Source organism: Diceros bicornis, chromosome 2, assembly GCF_020826845.1.
Source record: "Diceros bicornis minor isolate mBicDic1 chromosome 2, mDicBic1.mat.cur, whole genome shotgun sequence".
Classification (NCBI taxonomy): domain Eukaryota; kingdom Metazoa; phylum Chordata; class Mammalia; order Perissodactyla; family Rhinocerotidae; genus Diceros; species Diceros bicornis.
Genome location: NC_080741.1, coordinates 90154714 through 90170741, shown reverse-complemented (window position 1 = coordinate 90170741; position 16028 = coordinate 90154714). Strand labels below are relative to the sequence as shown.

The 16028-nt window shown below is 55.3% G+C and overlaps 1 protein-coding gene across 6 annotated transcripts in view; it reads left to right on the top strand.

The window, feature by feature from the left end:
- The window catches only part of LOC131420416 (nuclear pore membrane glycoprotein 210), a 111108-nt gene that overhangs the window by 45757 nt on the left and 49323 nt on the right, over positions 1-16028 (top strand). For all 6 annotated transcript variants that reach the window (XM_058566408.1, XM_058566386.1, XM_058566395.1 and 3 more), the window contains 3 exons: positions 4302-4447; positions 12548-12769; positions 14949-15119. In XM_058566408.1, coding sequence (XP_058422391.1) covers positions 4302-4447; positions 12548-12769; positions 14949-15119 — 539 coding nt within the window. The remainder of the gene's footprint in view (positions 1-4301; positions 4448-12547; positions 12770-14948; positions 15120-16028) is intronic.

The window sequence follows — 16028 nt, the reverse complement described above, 5'->3', positions numbered from 1 at the left end:
AGGGACATCTCTGAAACGTCACCAAGCAAACTGCATCCACGTCCCTCCCTTGAGGGCACTGCTGTGTCCTCTGACCGTCCAGGAGAAACTGAGCTTTTGAGATCTTAAGTGTAGCAGCAAGGCAACCATTACGGATGGAGGAAGACGAACACAAGGGAGAGAGAGGCCTGCTGGTGGCAGGAGAGGAGCCCGCTCCCCATGCACCGCCCCCACATGTGTCCTGGGGAGTCTGCAGCCTAGGCACCGGTCAGCGTCCAGGAGGTCCCGGGAATAGAGGACAGGGTTTGGAATTCCACCGTCGTGGGTCTGAGCACCGCTTCCTCCATGTATTGGCTGTGTGATGTCGGGCAGGTTGCCCAACCTCTCTGAGCCTGGGCTTGTCCATGTATAAAATGGGGATACCAGCTGCTCGCCAGCTGTGTGGGCTACAAACGAATGTCCCTTGGCCCAGTGCACGGTCATTTTTCAAGGCGTTTGGTTCTGAAAAAGCAGCCAAGACAGATGTCTCGTGGCACCAAAATTTCCCTTGGAAAGCTCCTTAAATGACCCCCAGTGCGGAGTGTATGTGGCTTTGTGAAGGCTGTGTGCAGGGCCCAGGCTGTATGAACAATCTGTATCTTCCGGCCTGCAGCCTGGTCAGGGTAGAGAGACACTGGCTCATGGAAATCCCTGGAGTGAGACCAGGCGGGGTCAGCAGACTGCGTGCCACCTGCCCTGGTGGGGCACAGGAGGCGCGCGAGCAGACACATGGGGCAGGTGCGCTCCCCACCTTAGGCTGACAGTCCCGTCTCCCCCGAGCGCGTGCCTGAGCTTGCCCGAGGTGGGAGCACACGGGATGGGACTCGGGTCCCGGTCCCTGGGCGGGAGCTGCGCCGGGGCCCTCCCCCAGCACCCTCTGGGCAGTGGGGGCTCCACCCTCTTCCTGCTGGACGTGGCTGCTGGGCTCACGTTCCTGCCTCCTCCTCACCACGGAAACCCCCTTGAAAGCCCCTCGGCATGTAAGCGTGAGCGGGAACCCCTCCATGGAGCCCGCAGCGTTCAGACTTGGCCAGACTGCCCGCCCGGAGGGCGGCCACACCTCAGCTCTTGCTTCGCCCTGGCCCTTTCTCCGCGTGCCGCCCCGACTGGTTTTCCGCAGCCTGTTCACTGAGCGCCTGCTAAGTGCCGTGCTCCATGGGTTCCCTGGTAGACACGAGACGTGGTCTCACCGTCACGCCCCTTACAGCCTGGCAAGACAGGCGGTTCAACAGGAGTTACGGGGTCTGGGCCGGAACGCACCAGCGGGTAAGCGCAGGGACCCTGGTACAGTTCCTCTCCTGGGTGTGTGCCCAGCAGACATGCCCAACCGTGTTCCCCAGAAGAAATGTACAGAAGTCAGGTGTCCAAGCCAGCTTGGGGGTATCTGGGAAGGCTGCTCAGAGGAGGTGATAGCTGAGACATGAAGGATGAGATGGGGAGAACATGGGGGAAGAGTGTTTCGAGGAGCGGGAGGAGTGTGTCAGAGCCTGGCGACGAGAAAGGGTGTGGCTTGCTTGAAGTTCTGGCCCGGGTCAGTGCCGGTGAGCCTGCCCTCCCCAGGAAGGGCCCGGTGGTGGGAGAGCCTGGTAGGCGGGGAGCTCTGAGTCTTCACACCAAGCAGGCGTGTGGCAGGGGATGGCTTCGTGCTTCAGGAAGCTTCTCTGTGGTGCCCTCAGAGCCAGAGTGAGCACCACGGGCGCCAGCTCTCCAGCACCTCTTCCCGGCTGCGCAGAGGGCCCGGCTCCCTGTCTCGTGGTTCAGGGCCGTGTCCAGGAAAGCGTTTGCACTGGCTCTGTTCCCGGCTGGAAGCCAGCAGGGTCCATAGTCAGGCCTCACGTGTTCCTCTTCTTGTCTCTGTCACTGTGGACACAAACAGGCCTGTTTGGCAGAGTGGCAGTTCTCAGGAGCTCCTGGGCTCTGCCCTGGACGCTGTGGCCACCCTTCCTGGAGGCCGTTGGCAGAAGAGCGTGCGCCAAGGTGTGTCCTGAGTCAGAGTGGAACGCGGGCTGTGCGTGGGGGGGTTGTCCACGAACGTCCACAGCGGCCGTCGCTGGCCGCCCCGACCTGGAGCCGACCCAGGTGCCGTCCGCTGGAGAGTGGATGAACCAGCGGTGTGCCCGCGTGTGGCATCCTTCTCAGTAACAAGGCGCTGGCTACTGATCTTGCAACAGCAGAGATGAATTTCCAAACCTGCCGCGTGGAACAGGCCAGACACAGTGCGCTTTGTGATGTGAAGTGGGAGCCAAACAGATCGGCGCTGAGAGAGGGCGTGGAGTGGTGGCGGTCGGGGCCTGGGAGTAGGGGGATAGTGAGCCATCCTGGACGCAGGGCTTCTTTCTGGGGGGTGAAATGTTCTAAAATCAGCTGCCGGGGCCTGGGGGCGGGGTGGGGGTGCGGAGTGAGGGGTCCTGGACGCAGGGCTTCTTTCTGGAGGATGAAATGTTCTAAAATCAGCGGTCATAGTTGTGGTTGCACAACTCTGTGAATATGTTAAAAAACACGGAATTCTGTGTGTACTTTAAATGGGTGATGCTGTGGTATGTGAGTTATGTTTCAATAGAAGTATTATTTTAAAAAAAAACTGAACACTGGTGGAAAAAGTCAGAATGCCATAGTGATGCCTCCCGGGCAGGGTGGGTGGGGCCTGGCTGGGAAGGAGCTGGCGGCTAACTGTGAGGGGCGGGTTGGTTCTGCCTCTTGGTAGGCGCTTGGGTTTCACAGGTGGATGCCTTTGTCGTACCTCGTGGTGGGGTCCGCTTAAGATCTGTGCATTTCACTGTGTGTAAATTTGACCTTCAGAAAAAAAGAGCCATAAAGAAACATTGAACTATGGATAATTATGCGTATGCTAAAACATTTCAAATGAAGTGTACTGATGCCTGCAACTTACTTTTAGTTGCATTAAAAAACATTGATGGCACCCCTATGTTCATTGCAGCATTATTCACCATAGCCAAGAAGTGGAAGCAACCTAAGTGTCCCTCGACTGATGATTGGATTAAGAAAATTTGGTATATATATACAATGGAATACTACTCAGCCATAAAAAAAAGACAAAATCGTCCCGTTTGCAACAACAGGGATAGACCTGGGGGGTATTATGTTAAGTGAAATAAGCCAGAAAGAGAAAGACAAACACTGTATGCTCTCACTCATGTGTGGAATATAAACCAACACATGGACAGAGAAAACTGTAGTGTGGTTACCAGGGGCAGTGGGGGTGGGAGGTGGGAAAGGGGTGAAGGGAGTCATATATATGGTGATGGACAAACAAAAATGCACAACCGAAATTTCACAATGTTGAAAACCATTAAAACATCAATTAAAAAAAACAAAAACATTGATGGATGGATGGGTGGGGGGATGGACAGATAATGCAGTGAGAGAAACAGAGCAAAATGTTAATTATCAAATCTTGGGGATGGGAATGTGGGATTTCACAGTATATTTTTTCTAAATGTTTGGAAAGAAAACAATAAAATTCCGCCACACTGCCACTAGAATGGCTTTTTTAAAAAAGGCGGAAAATACCAAGTATTGGCAGGCTGCAGCACGGCCGCTGCCGGCTGTGTAACCGGATGCACCCATTTTGGGAAGAATATCCGACAGTAATGACGAGAGCTGAGCGTGCGCACGCTGCTCCCAGTACGGACTGGAGGTGAGCATGCTCTCCTGGGGTACAGCCGACAGGAGGCCCCAAGATGTGTCCCCCAGAGGAAGCGCACAAGGGTTCATAGCAGTGTGTGCGTCAGAGCTCCGTGCTGGAAACTGCCCCGTGTTCGCAGTCGCCTGAAGAATTCAACTGCTGTCTGTGCACACGGCGAAGTAGATACGCAAGTGTCGATAAAAGATGTACAATGTGCGAAAACTAAGGAGAGATCTCACCACCAGTGTTGAGCTGAAGGGGGCATGACACACAGGGTTTATGCTGAGCGATGGCCTTCGTGTGAAATACGGCAGCAGCAGAATGGAGCTGTGCTGTTAGAAGGAAGCTGACAGTGGTTTTCCCTCGCAGGGCGGGGGACTGATGTCGGAAAGGGTCCAAGGGAGGTTCGAGGGTGCACATCATACTGTTTTTTGATCCCAGTCCTGGATACAGGGTGTGTTCAGTTTGTGGGAAAAAACATCATTGTGAATTGTGTACTGTTTATGGGAATTAAAATTTTTAAGTCAAAAAAAATTAGGTTGCATGTCAAGCCCAGGATGAAAGGGGCTGTCAGCCTGTCCCGTCGTCCCCGGCAGAGTCAAGTTCTGGTGACCGTCTGGTTCTCCTCTTCCTGCAGGGCGGCTGCAGCCGGGCCCTGAGCACTGCAGTGGGGTCAGAGTGCGAGCTGAGGCCCAGGGGTACACGGCGCTCCTTGTGAGCTACACGCACGGCCACGTCCACCTGAGCGCCCGCATCACCATCGCTGCCTACCTGCCCCTCAAGGTGAGCCGGGGGCCCCCGCCCTCCCGCCCCTTTCCTGATGCGAATTACTCCTTTGCTCCCGCAAATTTATTTGCTCCAGCAAACTTAAAACCCTGGTTGTTCAAAATAGCTTTTGGAACAGCTCCGTCTCCCTGTGCTTTCAGAGCTGAAATCAGGAGATCTGTAGAAGGAGCAGAGCTTCCCTGATGGCGCACATCCGTGTGGAGGGAGTGCTCTCCACAGGGAGCAGGACATTAGCTGAGCTAATGAATGAAAGGGGCTGAGAACAGAGCCTGGAGGTAGTGCGTGCTCAGTAAGGGTTAGTTATGAAAATACGAATAAAGCAGAGCTGGGTGGTTGCGAAGGCTCCCCACACGGGCTGCCTCGCAGCAGGAGGGTGAATCCAATTATTATTTGCTCTCTTGAGCCCTGCCCCTCACACAGGAGGCCTGGAGACGGTAAGTCGGCTCCTCCTTCAGGGGAGGTGGGAGGGCTGTCCTGGGGGAGGCAGGGCCCGTCCACACCTGCAGTTCCTGGACGCCAGCATCAATCTCCAGGACGGCTCTGCTCCCCTGGTGCGTCACAGCGTGCTTCCTTCTCCCTCCCACCATCAGAGGCGAGCCCGGTGACTGTAGGATGTTTCCTCTCTGAACCCCTAGCCCTGGGCGTAGGGCCTGATGCAGAGCAGACAACAACTAAGGGTGGTTTTGCTTTTTCTATTGAGGTATAATTGACATACAACATTATATTAGTTTCTGGTGTGCAACATAATGATTTGATATTTGTATATAGTGCAAAATGATCACCACAGTAAGTCTGATGAACACCTATCACCATACACAGTTACAATTTTTTTCTCTTGCGATGAGAACTTTTAAGATCTACTCTCTTAGCAACTTTCAAATATACAATACAGTATTATTAACTATAGCCACCGTGCTGTACATTACATCCCCAGGGCTTGTTTATTCTATAACTGGAAGTTTGCGCCTTTTGACTCTCTTCACCAATTTTCCCTACTCCCCACCCCCCGCCTCTGACAACCACCAATCTGTGCTCTGTATCTATGAGTTTATGTTTTTTTAGATTCTCCGTATGAGTGAGATCGTGCAGTATTTGTCTTTCTCTGTCCAACTTATTTCACTTGGCATAATGTCTTCAAGATTCATCCATGTTGCAAATGGCAGGATTCCTTCTTTTTTGTGGCTAAATAGTATTCCATTGTGTGTGTGTGTGTCTAGCACATTTTCTTTATCCATTCATCTGTTGATGCACACTTAGGATGTTTCTATGTCTCGGCTGTTGTAAATAACGCTGTCATGAGCATGGGGGTGCGGATATCTTTTTGAGTTAGTGCTTTCATTTCCTTTGGATAAATACCCAGAAGTGGAATTGCTGGATCATATGGTAATTCTGTTTTTAATTTTTGAGAAGGGTGGTTTTATTTAGAATGAATGAGTGGGGAAATGCACCCAGGGTTACCAAGCCAGGACTGAAACCTGGCCCCCCAGACCAAAATATATATGAATACATACTCGGTGCCAGTCCCTACTCTAAATCTTAGGGACACAGTAGTGCAAAAACACCTAGAAACCCTTGTCCTCATGAGCTGATGTTGTGGCAGAGACAGAGGTAGAGACAGACAGTCAATAAACCAGTCAGTAGTGTGTTTTGTATTTGCATGCCACGTCCAGAGTGAGGTGTGAAAGGGGGATGTGGGGGGAGGGTAGCAGTTTAAAACTAGGAGGAGAGAGGGCTCAGGGAGCAGAGTTAGGGAGAACTGAAATCCCTAAGCTGGCAGCAGTTGTTCTTGAGGAAGCCCTGCCACAGCCTTCCACGAGGTGGAGCGTTTCACCAGGACCCTGGGAGGAGGTTCTCCAGGGCCCTTCCTGGCTGCTTGCTCTGGATGACCAGACGGCCTGATTATCTGGGTGTCTGGCTGGAGCATCAGCCAGCTCACTGTCCCACGGTGGGGTTAAGGGTGAAGATAAAGTGGGCGTGTCCCCCATCAAGGTAGCTTCCTGACTGGACAAATTATAGAAAAAGGATATGGATCTCTTCTCCTTTTATCTTTCTTCTGCGTCGAGATCAGTTAACATCAGGTTTCTTTGCAAGAAATAAAACCCAAAATTACAGTGGTTTAACCAGTAGAGAGTTTATTTCTCTTTCACACGAGAGGTCTCACACACGGCCAATCTGGCAGCTCCATAGTCATCAGAGATCCAGGTTTCTGTCTTTCCACTTCATCATGCTAGAAGACGGCTTTCATCTTTGAGGTTGCCTCGTGGTCTAAAATGCCTGCTGAAGCTCCAGCCATTACATCTGCATTCTGCATAGCCAGGAGGGGCAAGAGCTCACCTCTCAGCTGAGTTAGTTTCCTGTAGTAGCCTTGTCAGCAATTTCCACTTGCATCTCGTTGGCCAGAACTTAATCCGTTGGTCATAGCTAGCTGCAAGAGAGGCTGGGAAGTATTTTAGCTGGACAATTTACCACCCTAATAAAATGAGGGTTCTTTCTCTAAGGAAGAGGGGAGTGTGGAAACTGGAAAGGCAGCTAACGGGCGTTGCTATGACCTGTGTTTGCTGGTCTGTCCGTCAGTTCACTCTGCAGACAGTCCCTGGGCACTTGGTTGGTACCGGGCCCCAGCTGGGGAGACAGAGATCTGGGGAGAAATCCCGCACTGCCCTGGGAGGCGGCTGGTCCAGGGATGGCAGACACTCCAAGGCAGTGAGCATGGTGGAGGGAATGAAGACCCCAAGGGCGACAGTCACCCATGAGCACAGAAATTGGAGGAGGGCATGGAGGCAGGAAGGCAGGCTGGAAGTAGAGTGGTGTATCTCGGGTGGGATCCGAGGCCGTGGTCAGATCACAGAGGGTTGTGAGTGCCGGGTGGGGAGCTGGCTGTGCCCGTCTAGCAGTGGGCAGCTGGTGAAGGTCAGCGGAACCACAAAGTCAGCTCCACACATGAGACCACGGCTGCTGGTGGGGGCAGGGGGAGCAGGCGTGTCCTGGAAGCACGAGAGCAGGACGCCCCCCATTCTGTGGAAAAAGACCTCTCCAGATCTTGCAGGCGCTGCTCGACCTGCCCCCGACTTACATGTGACCTCTGTCTGCCGGGACTGTGAGGGCTCTGCTTGCTGGTTACCCAGCTCCCTCCGCAGTCAACACCCCAGTTACCCGTCGGCCTTTTCCTGCTGCGGGAACTTGGAGTGCCTTGTCCCACCTCCTCTCTGGGAGCCCTCAGCACCTGAGTCTGAGGACCCCACCTGGTTCCTTCACTCCGGCCATGTCAGCACAGGCTGCGCTCTTTGACTGTGGAGCCTCCGGGCCAGCCAGGCGCGTTGGGGCCTTAGCCTCCCACCACCCGCCCCCACCTTCTCTCTTGACCCCGACCAAGTGCGAGCCTCCCTGTGCAGAGGGGCGTGGATTCCGTCTCCTAGAAAGTAGGCTGCCAGCGCCAAGGCCTCTTGATGAGCAGAGCCACCCTCCTGTTTTGCGGACTGGGAAACTGAGGCCCAGAGAGGAGAAGGTCTCGTCGGAGGTGCGTGGGCCCTCTCCTCTCTGGGCTTTGTCTGTTCGAGTGTCTGCGCTTCGACACCCAGTGAGGAGCCTGTGCGATTTATGAGCGTCCTTTGTTAGCTGTGTTGATTATTAACCTACGTCCCTGGCACAGGATTCTGTGACACTTTTATGCCCGAATGGGAAGAGAACCACACGTGAAGATGGTAATTCACAGTTCTCCAGCTGTTAATCATAGGACGTGCAGTGCCTTCCAACAATCTCTCCCTTGGGCGGGTCGTGAAAAAGTCCTCTGGCAAGGTTTACAGGGACCTGCTTTGCCTGTACCGGAGTTTTGGGGTTGTGGCATTGAGACGTGGGTAGGAACAGGGTGTCGGGAGTCAGAACAGACATGGGCCCAGCAGCTGGGTAAACTTGGACCAATTGCTTCGCTCTGCTGGGCTTCATGCTTCCCATCTATAAAATGGGGCTCACAGTTAATAATAATGACAGTTGATAACAGCAAGGGCCATTGAGTGAGCCTGTGCTAGATGCGTGCTCAGGCCTCGTTCACGCTCCTTTGAATCCCTACAGTAACCTCATGAGGCAGGGGTTCTCGTTACACCCATTTCACAGGATGGGGAGACTGAGCCTTGTAGAGGTTAACCTGCTTCAGGTCACACAGCTAGCGAGTGACGGCTTCGTTCTAGTTGCGGGACAGAGAAGCACATGCACAGACGAGCACACAGAGAGTGACGGCAGGCAGTGAGAAGGGTGGTCAAGCCGGGAAAGGAGGCAACAAGTGGTGGGGGTCCTGCCTCAGAGCGGGTCAGAGAAGGCCTCTGAGGAGGTGGCGTTTGAGCAGAGGCCTGGGTGGAGCACAGGAGCAGGCGCACGACTGTCTTGAGGAGGGGCCGTCCGGGGAGGAGAAACCAAAGCCTGTGCAGCAGTCCCTGTGCGGGACAGGGCCCTTTTGATGGTTTGAAAACCTGGGCGTGTAGCAGGGGAGAGTGGGGTGGGCTGCAGTGGGGGACCCAGGCCCCTTGGAGGGGTGTGTGTGTGTGTGTGTGTGTGTGTACACACCTGTGTACATCGTGGGGGCGGGATGCCTGGAGAGTTGATAACCAAGAGCAAGTTCAGAAAAGTGTTCATGTTGCAAAAACGAAGTCAAAAAGACAGAATCCTTGTTTGAAAAGTGATGCCCTTTCTTTGCTAAGGGTTTAGTGTGAGTACTCAGCCAGGAGGACCTGAGCCCCATAGGCCTCAGCGGCTCGTGACCTTGCCCCCCATCCTTGAGGGTGAGTGCACCCTGAGGCTGCCCCTCAGGTGAGAGTCCGTCTCCGGATTGGGGTGGCAGCCAGCTCCGGGGCCAGGACTGCGGGTGACAGCTCAGTGGTTATCAGTCTGTACCTGCGAGGACTTGAGGCTGTTGGCAGTTGGGGGCTTAGCATCCAGCCCCCGTGGTCGAGGGTGTGGAGGGAGCCCAGGGAAGGCCCGAGGCCCTGATGAGTGGGTCAGGGTAGACCTCAGTGCCAGTGACAGGCTGGGTGACAGGCTGGCGTCCCACAGTGGAAGTCACACCCCTTGGGCCAAAATGGAGGGAGCAGGAGGAGGCCGGCACTCGCTGGGTGTGGGGAAGCTTTGGCTCAGCCCAGGCTCACGACATCCTGGCGACACGTTCCAGTCTCTCCCCGCAGAGGGCCTGAGACTGGACGCTTTGCCCAGAGCAGCGTGAACGCTCAGGGCTCTCAGGATTCCCAGTGACTAAGGCTTGGGAACGCGGGGCCTGGAAGTAACTGTCAAGTGCTCTGGGTGTTCTGGGGCTAAACTCCAAGGGCTCGCCTGATGTGTGGGTTTTTTTTTTTTTTTTTGTGAGGAAGATCAGCCCTGAGCTAACATCCATGCTAATCCTCCTCTTTTTGCTGAGGAAGACTGGCCCTGAGCTAACATCTATTGCCAATCCTCCTCCTTTTTTTTCCCCCCAAAGCCCCAGTAGGTAGTTGTATGTCACAGCTGCACATCCTTCTAGTTGCTGTATGTGGGACGCGGCCTCAGCATGGCCGGACAAGCGGTGTGTCGGTGCGCGCCCGGGATCTGAACCCGGGCTGCCAGTAGCAGAGCGTGCGCACTTAACCGCTAAGCCGTGGGGCCGGCCCACCAAGCTTTTGCTCTTAAAAGTAATGCTGCGGTGCGTAGCTTTGTCCTGTGTTTTATATATTCGTGGAGGGGTGTCTTCAGAGTCCGTTCCTTGAAGAAATATTGCTTGGACAATGGGTAGATATGTAATTTTAGTAGATAGTACCAACTTCCCTCCACTGAGGTTACACCATTTTTCAGTCTCACAGCGCATAGAAGAGAACGCATTTCTCAATAATACGGTGTTGTATATTTGGAAGTTGCTAAGAGAGAACAACTTACAAGTTCTCGTCACAAGAAAAACACATCTGTAGCTGTGTGAGGTGGTGGATGTTGACTAGACTTATTGTGGTGATCTTTAGCAATACGCACAAACATTGACTCACTATGTTGCACACCTGAAACTAGTACAATGTTATATGTCAATTGTATCTCAAGAAATAAATTAATTTAATTAATTGATTAACTTAAGAAAGAGTACACATTTCTCTACAGACTCACTAGGAGTGTGTGTGCTCAGACCTTTGGATTTTTGCTCATCAGATGGCTGAGAAATAATATCAGTGTAGTTGTAATTTCCTCTGTCTTCCTTTTTGAGCTTTTTTATTTTTTCTGTATGGTGGTCGTTTCTCATTTGGTGAGATCGTGCTGCCGATACAGAGGGAAACGACACCCACCCCCCCGCCCCTTAACGAGCCCGTAGGCCCATCAGGGAGACAGGCGTCAAGACAAGTCCAAGTCGTGTCCTTGCTGTACGAGTATGTACTGCGAAGTGGAGACCAGAGAAGGAGTCACCCGTCCTGCAGGACGGGGGGCAGATTGGGTGTCACCGGTGAGGGAGGACTCGAGGGCTTCTTGGGGGAAGGGGGGTGGGGACAGGGCAGCAGAGCAGCCTCGGTGAGGGCCTGGACAGGAGAGAGTGGCGCTGGAGGAGGGGCCGCTGTCTGCACGTGGGACTGGGCAGAGATCAGCTGGCGGGGGCCAGGTTGGGGGAGCGCAACCCCAGGGTAGAATGCAGCTGAGCCTTTCCTCCGAGGGCGGCAGCACCACGGGGTAGTTGAATGCGGGGCCACAGTCACATCTGGGTTTTAGGAAGGGCATCTGGCAGCTCGTGGAGGGTGAAGTGGAGAGCCTGATGGGGAGGTAGGTTGACAAGTCAGGACTTGGTGGTAAGCTCAGAGGACCTTCGGAGGGGGAGGTCAGCCAAGCCTGGGAGGGAGCCGGGGAGCCGGGCTGCAGGACCCCTCAGAGGGGCCCCCTTCTTTGCCCTCCACTGTGTCTGTGGAGGGAGGTGTCCTCTTATGGAGCAAATCACATCTCCCTGGAGGTGCCGCTGCCCCCCCCGCCCCCGCTGGGTGGGAATGACGCCCTTTCCACAGACCCTAAGCACTGCTGTTGTGCACCAGGGGAGGCCCTGGGACCCTCAGCGCAGTGGTCACCCTGGGCCAAGAGAGCTCCCTGTAAAAAGTGATTTCAATTCATTCTTTGTTTATTGGGTACGTTCAGGACTGAATATTCACTCGTTCGTTCGACAAGTGATGATCGAGCCCCTGCTCTGAGCCAGGCCCTGTTCTAGGGCCTGGGACACACGGGCAGAAAGGCTCGCCCTGGAGTTTGTGCCACCGCAGAGGGTGCGGGAGATGCGGGGCGTAAACGGTGAGGGAGAGGGCCCGGCAGTTACGGCCGCCAGGACACCTGTCTGTGCAGCCGTGGGTCATCTGGTGTAGTTCTTTTTAGGATCGTTTTATGCTTTTTAAAACAACATGGCTGTGGGGGCCAGCCCCGTGGCCGAGTGGTTAAAGTGCTGCGGGCTCCGCTTTGGCAGCCCAGGTTTGCGGGTTTGGATCCCAGGTGTGGACCTTCACCGCTCGTCAGCCATGCAGTGGAAGCGTCCCACATACACAGTGGAGAAGGACTGGCACGGATGTTAGCTCAGGGACGGTCTTCCTCAGCAAACAAACGTGGTTGTGATCAAACTCTACAGTCAGTTTTGTACCCAGCTCTTTGTAAATCCTGCTTTAGGGACCCGCGTCAGGTCCCACGTACGGATGCACCGTGTTTCCCTGACCAGCCTGTGGGGTGGATGTCAGGTTGTTGCCGGTGATTTGCTGTGATAAATAGTAGTGTGATGAACAGCCTCCTGTGCACAGACGCGTTTCTCTCCTTTCTAATCGGATCCTCAGGCCCGATTCCAGGTGGGGAGTCCCGAGTTCAGGGGCTGCGGGTCTTCTCAGGGCTTTCTCCAGACTGTCCTACAAGAGGCAGCTCAGCTTACACACCCCAGCAGTGTGTCAGAGAGCAGGGGCACGATTCTCCCCAGAGCGCTCGCACGCTGTGGATCTTGACGACAGCTCGGGGGGTTGCAGGTGGGCAGCCGGAGTTCCCAAGGGGCACGGGGCTTGCCTGTCCTCCGAGGGGCTGCTCCCCAGTGGGCGAGGCCCTGGCACGCGTCTCCCAGAGGAACGCTGACTCTTTTTTCCCCCACAGCCTGTGGACCCCTCCTCTGTCGCCTTGGTTACCCTGGGCTCCTCAAAGGAGATGCTGTTCGAAGGAGGTCCTGGACCCTGGGTCCTCGAGCCTTCCAAGTTCTTCCGGAACGTCACCTCCGAGGACATGGACAGCATCAGTCTGGCTCTCTTGGGGCCCCCTGCCTCCCGGAATTACCAGCGACATGGGATCCTTGTGACCTGCCGGGCCTTGGGCGAGCAGGTAAGAGGGTGGCCACCCTTAGCTCCACCTTGCCCGGAGGGCCGGGTGGAAAGTCTCGTTCCCCGAGTACCCTGCTGTGCCCGCAGCACCATTTTATGTAATCTTCAGAGTAACCCTGAGAGGTGGCTGCTGCTGTTGTGCCCGCCTCACAGACAGGCAGACAGGCTCGGCGAGGTGGGATGGCTGAGTGAGTATAGCAGGCTGACAGCGCAGCGGTTGGGACCCCTGTACGCGCTGCTTCGGTAGAGCTCGCCAGTCCTGGCTCCCTTCCACTCCGGTGCCCTCTTCTCTCTCCAGGCTTCGGCATTCCCCACTACCAGGTCGGGGGTGGGACGGGGTCCGGGTCACAGAGTCAGGTGCCTCCAGGGTCAGGCGAGTGTCCTAAGTGAGGGAGACCCCAGGCCCAGGTTTGGCAGATCTTTTTGGTGTTTCAGGATAAGCTGGGAATCCCAATATTGTTTTCTGTGAAGTCTCTTGATTTTTGTTTTTTTCAATGCTGAAAACCAAAAAAATTAGGAGACAGTGGACCAAACAAAACGTGTGTGTGACCTGGAGGCCCGCAGGGCTGGAGTCCGCTGCAGAGCAGCGACTTGCCTTCAGGTCCCCGTGCCCGGCTCTCCTAAGGCTCGGGGTTGAGCGCTCCTGTCACCTGTGGCAGGGATATGGCCCTCCGCCCCCAGGGTGCCCCGGGGCGGGGAAACAAAACGCAAAGTGGGAGGACAGCAGGCGTCAAGAGAGAGGAGAGCACTGTTCCTTTGGGGAAGTGGAGAGTATCGTCGTGTGTGCAGAGAATGGCCACTGATCTTGAGACGTGCACGCCCGCCACCCGGGCGCCCTTTGGAAGCTGGCCACACCAAGATTGTCTCGACCTGAGCAGAAAAGATGCACAGTGACAGGCCCGCTGCCCACTGGCTTTGTGTTTTTTAAAACAATTAAAGAATAAGAACAATAAATATATACTAGTAAACAATACCACAGTGAGAATAAACGTAGGAATGCAGTTAGAGACGTTTCTTCCCCCTGGCTTGTCTCGGTCGTCTGTGTCCCTCCATGGGCTGGAGGAGCCGGACCCCCAGCAGGGTCCCCTCCAGGGTGCCTCGCTTCCCCAGGGCGTCGGGTGGAGGCAGAGAGCCTGCAGGTCAGTGAGGCAACTGCCCCTTCTCCTGCCTCGTGGTCAGGAGGGGTGGGGGGCTCCTGGACTGGACCCTTCTGTCCTACAGAAGGTGGGTGTCATTGAGGGGCCTGGGGGCACTCCCTCAGGACGGGCCATGAGCCACAGTGCTCATAAAACGAGGGGCCGGACTTGCTTTCTGAGGTCCCAGCTCTACAAACCAATGTCAATTTCCCTCTTGCTTCTCGCACCTTTAATTTCCGTCTCTGCAGCAGAGAGCCAGGTGAGTGGGGGCCGGCGCCCAGGCCATGGCTCCAGCACGTCACCTCAGGCCTCGCCCTCCGTGGTCCCTTCCCTGGCCCATCCCCACCGGTCTCAGGCCATTAGCGCACACTCTCCCACACCTGCGCCTCATCGTGAGGCATGTTTCCAAGTCAGTGTAATTCCTCATTTAAAAACCCACAGGCTTGGGGCCGGCCGGTGGCGCAGCAGTTAAGTGCGCGCGCTCCGCTTCGGCGGCTCAGGTTTCGCAGGTTCGGATCCCAGGTGCCCACCGACGCACTGCTTGTTAAGCCATGCTGGGGCAGCGTCCCATATGGAGGAAGATGGATATGGATGTTAGCCCAGGGCCAATCTTCCTCAAGATAAGAACGGTAGGATTGGCATCGGATGTTAGTTCAGGGCTAGTCCTCCTCACACACACAAAAAAAACAACTCACAGGATTGTGAATTTGCCGATGCAACCGTGGGGTTTCCGTAGGTCCCAGGAGGCCACAGGCCATCACCTGATCCGCCTCTTCCCTGGGCCAAGGAGCAGGTGGTGGTTCTGGCTGATGTTTTTAGAGGGTACCAGGGGCTCCCCTTGGATGGTCTCTTGTATGTTGAGAGAGCCCTGTACCACGTATATGTCACAGGACCTCTGTAACCCCCTTGTGATGCGGAGATCATCATCATTCCCGTTCTACAGAAGAGCAAACTGAGTCCCAGGGAGCCAGGTGGCGAGGCTCAGCTCACGGTAGAGCAGGGCCTCAAACTCGGGGTGTCTGACTGCCCCTTCTGCTCCGCCAGGTCATCACCCTCTTGGTGGGGAACAAGCCCAGCATCACCAACCCCTTCCCCGCGCTGGAGCCCTCCGTGGTGAAGTTCGCCTGTGCCCCGCCCTCCAGGCTCACCCTCACGCCCGTCTTCGCCAGCCCCCAGCCGGACCTGTCGTGCCCACTGCTGCAGCAGAACAAGCAGGTGGGGAGCAGGGGGCTCTCGGGGAGGGTGGCAGGAGTGTGGTGATGGCGACCTCTCTCTGCTGTGCCACCTTGATCTGCACCCTCAGCCAGCCCTGCACATGGGTGCTTTTGTCCAAGTTTTACATACAGGGGCCCAAGACCCCCCATGGAGAGGTGAGGAGACTCGCCAGAGTCACAGCTGCTGGTGGCAGCACCCAGGGAAAGCAGAGCCTCCCCGACCCCGGACTCGGCTGCCTGTCTCTGTGTGGCACTTGGCAGTTTGTAAACATCTCGTCGTTTTCTTCTGTGGTTCGGGGATGATGAGATGGGGGCTTGTTGTCTGTGGACTGTGTGTGGTCAGAGCAGGCACTGCTGAGGAGAGGCGAGCGCTGCAGCATCCTCCACGGCTGTTTCAAACATAAATGTGGGGAGAGGAGGAAGGTCACTTGGGGGTTACTCTGCCGGCAGAATGCAGGTGGAACCCACAGGTCTGGTGCCCTGGGCTGGTGGCCAGTCCAGCCCTCCGCCCCTAAGACACTCGGAGACCACACGACTGAACGTGGAGGATTTGGAAGCCCTCCTGTGCAGGGTCGGGGTTATGAACACGCTTCCAGCCGGCCCAGCCCCTTCTCAGAGCGGGACACAAGAATTTTTCAGTCCTTCTCCAGCATGTGTTGCTGAGCACCGCCTCTGTGCCGGGCACAGCTCTAGTTTCAGGAACACAGCACTCAGGACAGGTGATGAGGTGACGGGAGACCAGGAGGCCCACAGATAGACAAGGTGTGTCAGAGTGTTGCCAGAAATACCGGGACCTTGTCACCGTAGCCAAATCAGTGAACACGACGACAAGGGATTGAGAAAAAGAAAGTAATTTTTTAAATTTTGCTAGCAAGGTGAGGACGTGAGAGGCCAGCGCCTCAAAACCCAG